This window comes from Ranitomeya variabilis, chromosome 6 (genome assembly GCF_051348905.1).
Source record: "Ranitomeya variabilis isolate aRanVar5 chromosome 6, aRanVar5.hap1, whole genome shotgun sequence".
NCBI lineage: Eukaryota > Metazoa > Chordata > Amphibia > Anura > Dendrobatidae > Ranitomeya > Ranitomeya variabilis.
Genome location: NC_135237.1, coordinates 511613526 through 511618623, shown reverse-complemented (window position 1 = coordinate 511618623; position 5098 = coordinate 511613526). Strand labels below are relative to the sequence as shown.

The window sequence follows — 5098 nt, the reverse complement described above, 5'->3', positions numbered from 1 at the left end:
TCGCAGTGTGGTGACAGAGCTCCTGCACACCCATAGAGATGAGCGCTGTGCACAGCACACGGGTGACGGGCAGACGTGCACGAGCTGTGACCGGCCTCCCCCTCTCCTCCGCTTGGTGCGGCCCGCGCTGGGACTGTCGCTTCCTGGGTTGGGCGGAGAGGGCGCTCGCAGGGACATGGCGTCCTGTCTGCGCTCCAGGACCCTCAGCAAAGATGATGTCAACTATAAACTTCATTTCAGGATGATCAACGAGCAGCAAGTGGAGGACATCACCATAGACTTCTTCTACCGGCCGCACACCATCACCCTGCTCACCTTTACCATCATCAGTCTCATGTACTTCGCCTTCACCAGGTAAGCGCGCAGCCTACTACAACTCTCAGCAGGGCCCGGCTACCGAGACTTGTAGTGCCACAGTGTTTGCTGATTGTAAATCTACAAGTGCATGTTAGGTAATCATCATCACTGGGCAGACTACTCCCCCCATGATGGACCACTAACCTTGACACTGGGCAGACTACTCCCCCCATGATGGACCACTAACCTTGTCACTGGGCAGACTACTCCCCCCATGATGGACCACTAACCTTCACACTGGGCAGACTGACTACTACCCCGATGATGGACCACTAACCTTAACCTTGTCACTGGGCAGACTACTCCCCCATGATGGATCACTAACCTTGTCACTGGGCAGACTGACTACTACCCCGATGATGGACCACTAACCTTAACCTTGACACTGGGCAGACTACTCCCCCCATGATGGATCACTAACCTTCACACTGGGCAGACTGACTACTACCCCGATGATGGACCACTAACCTTAACCTTGACACTGGGCAGACTACTCCCCCCATGATGGATCACTAACCTTGACACTGGGCAGACTACTCCCCCATGATGGATCACTAACCTTGACACTGGGCAGACTACTCCCCCCATGATGGATCACTAACCTTGACACTGGGCAGACTACTCCCCCATGATGGATCACTAACCTTGACACTGGGCAGACTACTCCCCCATGATGGATCACTAACCTTGTCACTGGGCAGATTGACTACTACCCCGATGATGGACCACTAACCTTAACCTTGACACTGGGCAGACTACTCCCCCCATGATGGATCACTAACCTTGACACTGGGCAGACTACTCCCCCCATGATGGATCACTAACCTTGACACTGGGCAGACTACTCCCCCCATGATGGATCACTAACCTTGTCACTGGGCAGACTACTCCCCCCATGATGGATCACTAACCTTGTCACTGGGCAGACTACTCCCCCCATGATGGATCACTAACCTTCACACTGGGCAGACTACTCCCCCATGATGGATCACTAACCTTCACACTGGGCAGACTACTCCCCCCATGATGGATCACTAACCTTGACACTGGGCAGACTACTCCCCCATGATGGATCACTAACCTTGACACTGGGCAGACTACTCCCCCCATGATGGATCACTAACCTTCACACTGGGCAGACTACTCCCCCCATGATGGATCACTAACCTTGACACTGGGCAGACTACTCCCCCCATGATGGATCACTAACCTTGACACTGGGCAGACTACTCCCCCATGATGGATCACTAACCTTGACACTGGGCGGACTACTCCCCCCATGATGGATCACTAACCTTGACACTGGGCAGACTACTCCCCCCATGATGGATCACTAACCTTGACACTGGGCAGACTACTCCCCCCATGATGGATCACTAACCTTCACACTGGGCAGACTACTCCCCCCATGATGGATCACTAACCTTCACACTGGGCAGACTACTACTAGCAGAAGTGACCCCTGTGTCGGGGTGCGGCATCAGTCTGCAGGTCAGGTAATGGCTGATTGTGCGAGTGCACAGCCTGATCTGTGTGTTACAGTGTGACATTAGGATGTTGAATGCACAATATACAGTGTGTCCGTAAAGTCATGGTGCACTTTTGACAAGTCACTGGAAAGCAACAAGAAACGATAGAAATGTGAAATCTGCTCCAAATAAAAGAAAACCTCTCCCAGTTTCATACCTATCACCTTATCATGCATCTGGCCACATCACACGTTCACTTTACGGGTGTTACGTTCGTACTCAACATAGGCATGAGGATGTCACAGACCCAGTGTATTAATCAGAGTTCAGTTTATCAGGGGTTAATCTGACTGGGGGCTCAGCAACAGCTTAAATGAGTTTGTGTTGTTTGATTGGTTCTTGTTATCTCTCCTCATGAACAGGTCTGATATGATTGGGCCAGAGAAAGGGCGCGAAAATGTAAACTATAAAAGTGCACCGTGACTTTACGGACACACTGTAGTTATAATAATAATATCGTCTATAAGGCCTCATTCAGACATCAGGTTTTTGGACGTGCGAGCAAAACTGAGCGAGTTTCATCAGTTGTGTTCACTGATGAGAAAAAAAGAAGGTTTCTCCACCTTCTCCTATCAATCTTGTAGGAGATAACTTCGGCACAAATAATTTTCCAGAGGAGCAGATTGTGATAGGTGACGCTTCATTATTCCAAAATCCGACAGTGGACACAGGTTAATGGTCGGCATGTGAGGCGAGTGCTGACAGTGTTCTCATACTGTGATCCGATGCTCTCGGAAAAGGAGAAGATGGAGAAAAAAAATTCTCCATTGTGTCCGTACGCGGAAATCATACTGCACTCAGATGTCATCCAAGTGCAGTCCAATATTTTCTGCACATTCATTGACTTGCATGGCCGAGTGCGATCCAAATATCGGATCAAACTTGGACATGTTGCTATTTATTTTTTATGTATTTTTTTTTTTTATTATTATAAGCTGACGTGCACGGCCCCATAGAATAACCTTGGTCTGAGCGTCATTCGGTGTTTTCTCGGATCGCACTCAGACCGATAATACTGTCATCTGTAAGAGCCCTTAGATGTACAGATTGTGAGTCGGCCTCTTCGTTTCTAATGATGCGACTTTTAGAAAGTGGATTCTTCGCTCACACTTCAAGCGCTAAGTGGGGCCCCAGCATAACGTTGTGTCATTAGGATAAGTGCATACTGTGCTAGTCCAGAAATACTTGGATGGTGACACCAGTTTTGGCATTTTAGCTGTTTTCCAAAACGTATTCAAGATAGTTATTTAATCAATATGGGCTTAAAGTGCAAACTCTCAGCTTTAGGCCGCGTTCACACGATCAGTATTTGGTCAGTATTTTCCATCAGTGTTTGTAAGCCAAAATCAGGAGTGGAACAATCTGAGGAAAATTATAATATAAGCACATACCCCACTTCTGAATTTTTCACCCACTCCCGATTTTGGCTGAACATGTCCTTACTTTGAGGATATCCGCGTCTCAATTGTAGTAAAGGTTTAGGAGTTACAGCTCTTTAATATGTAGCTGACTCTTTTTAAAGTGACTAAAAATAATTAAGCAAGTATCGCAAAAGCTCTTTAAAGAGCTATTCTCTTGTTAATCCATCATCAATTAAGCAGATAAAAGGTCTGGAGCTGATTCCAAGTGTGGCATTTGCATTTGGAAGCTGTTGCTGTGAACCCACAAGATACAGTCGAAGGAGCTCTCAGTGGAAGAGAAACAGGCGATTATTAGGCTGAAAAGGAAGAAAGAAATCCATCAGAGATAGCAGAAATGTTAGGAGTGGTCAAATCAACAGTTTAATGCATTCTGAAAAAAAAGCCCTTCACAACATCCACCCAAGAACACTGAATAATTCCTAAATTAGAAAGGTTGGATTAGACTTTGCCAGAAACACATCAAGAAGCTACCCAGTTATTATTATTATAGCGCCATTTATTCCATGGCGCTTTACATGTGAGGAGGGGAACACATAATAAAAACAAGTACAATAATCTTGAACAATACAAGTCACAACTGGTACAGGAGGAGAGAGGACCCTGCCCGCGAGGGCTCACAATCTACAAGGGATGGGTGACAATACAGTAGGTGAGGGTAGAGCTGGTCGTGCAGCGGTTTGTTTGGTCGATCGGTGGTTACTGCAGGTTGTAGGCTTGTCGGAAGAGGTAGATCTTCAGGTTCTTTTTGAAGGTTTCGATGGTAGGCGAGAGTTCTGGAAAAGCATTCACAGGACAGATGAAAGTAAGATCAACCTGTACTCGAATTATGAGAATAAGAAAATATGCAAAACAATTGGAACAGCTCATGATCCAAAGCACACGACAACCATGTGATTGCATGGGCATGCATGGATTCCAATGGCATGGGCTCAATCCTGCACTTCCTTCCCCTCTGGCTGCTGCCCGGGGTCCGCGCATGGCTCACAGATTTCCAAGAACTATGATTCTTTAAGGGACCGCGCGCTGTCCTAACGTGTCTCCAGAGAATGGCTGGGAGACACCTATTATTTAAGGCAACCCCACCTGATGGGAGGTGCCGGAGCAAAGTGTAAAGTCAGTTTTTTGCACACTCGCTAGTTGCCGGGTCCCTAGTACCCACCAGTTTACCTCTCCTGTGCCTTTTTGTCCGTACTTGCCTTGTGTCCCTGTATTCCAGCCATGCTCGCCAGTACCTGCCTGTATATCAGCTATTCCTGCATGTACATCAGCCATGCCAGCCTGTATACCAGCGATACCTGCCTGCACCTGCTGTGCCAGCCTGTATACCAACTATACCTTTCTGCACCTGCCGTGCAAGTCTGTCTACCAGCCGTACCTGTCTACACCTGCCTTCCAGTTTTCTTGTCTTTCCTGCCTGTACTTTCAAGTCCACCTAGTCTTGGCCATTTCATCTACCTGCCCCTTTGGGGGTCAGCTGCTGTGTGTCTGAGGTCTGTCTTGGAATAGCACCTCGTGTCCATTGGGAGCCAAGTCCATCAGGGGCTCTAGCAAAAATTCAGGTGTTCGCGTAGTCACGACCCTCCAGGCTCTCCGGATCGTGGTACAGTGGTTACACCACCCTCGTTAGAGTTTGCTCAGGCCATGGAATCTCTCAGACTTCTTACCAGAAAAGACCAGCGGGACAAAATCTTCTTCTACCTGCAGACAGTGACCACCTTGACACGCTGACATCTGGGTCATTCCATATCAAGTGATCCAAATATGAATATTTTTTTTACCCGACGTCTTTAG

General features: G+C 47.8%; 1 protein-coding gene across 1 annotated transcript in view; it reads left to right on the top strand.

Moving 5' to 3' along the window:
- The window catches only part of PTDSS1 (phosphatidylserine synthase 1), a 71294-nt gene that overhangs the window by 20025 nt on the left and 46171 nt on the right, over nt 1-5098 (top strand). The window contains exon 3 of the mRNA XM_077270929.1: nt 241-354. Within this exon, the coding sequence (XP_077127044.1) occupies nt 241-354 (114 nt within the window). The remainder of the gene's footprint in view (nt 1-240; nt 355-5098) is intronic.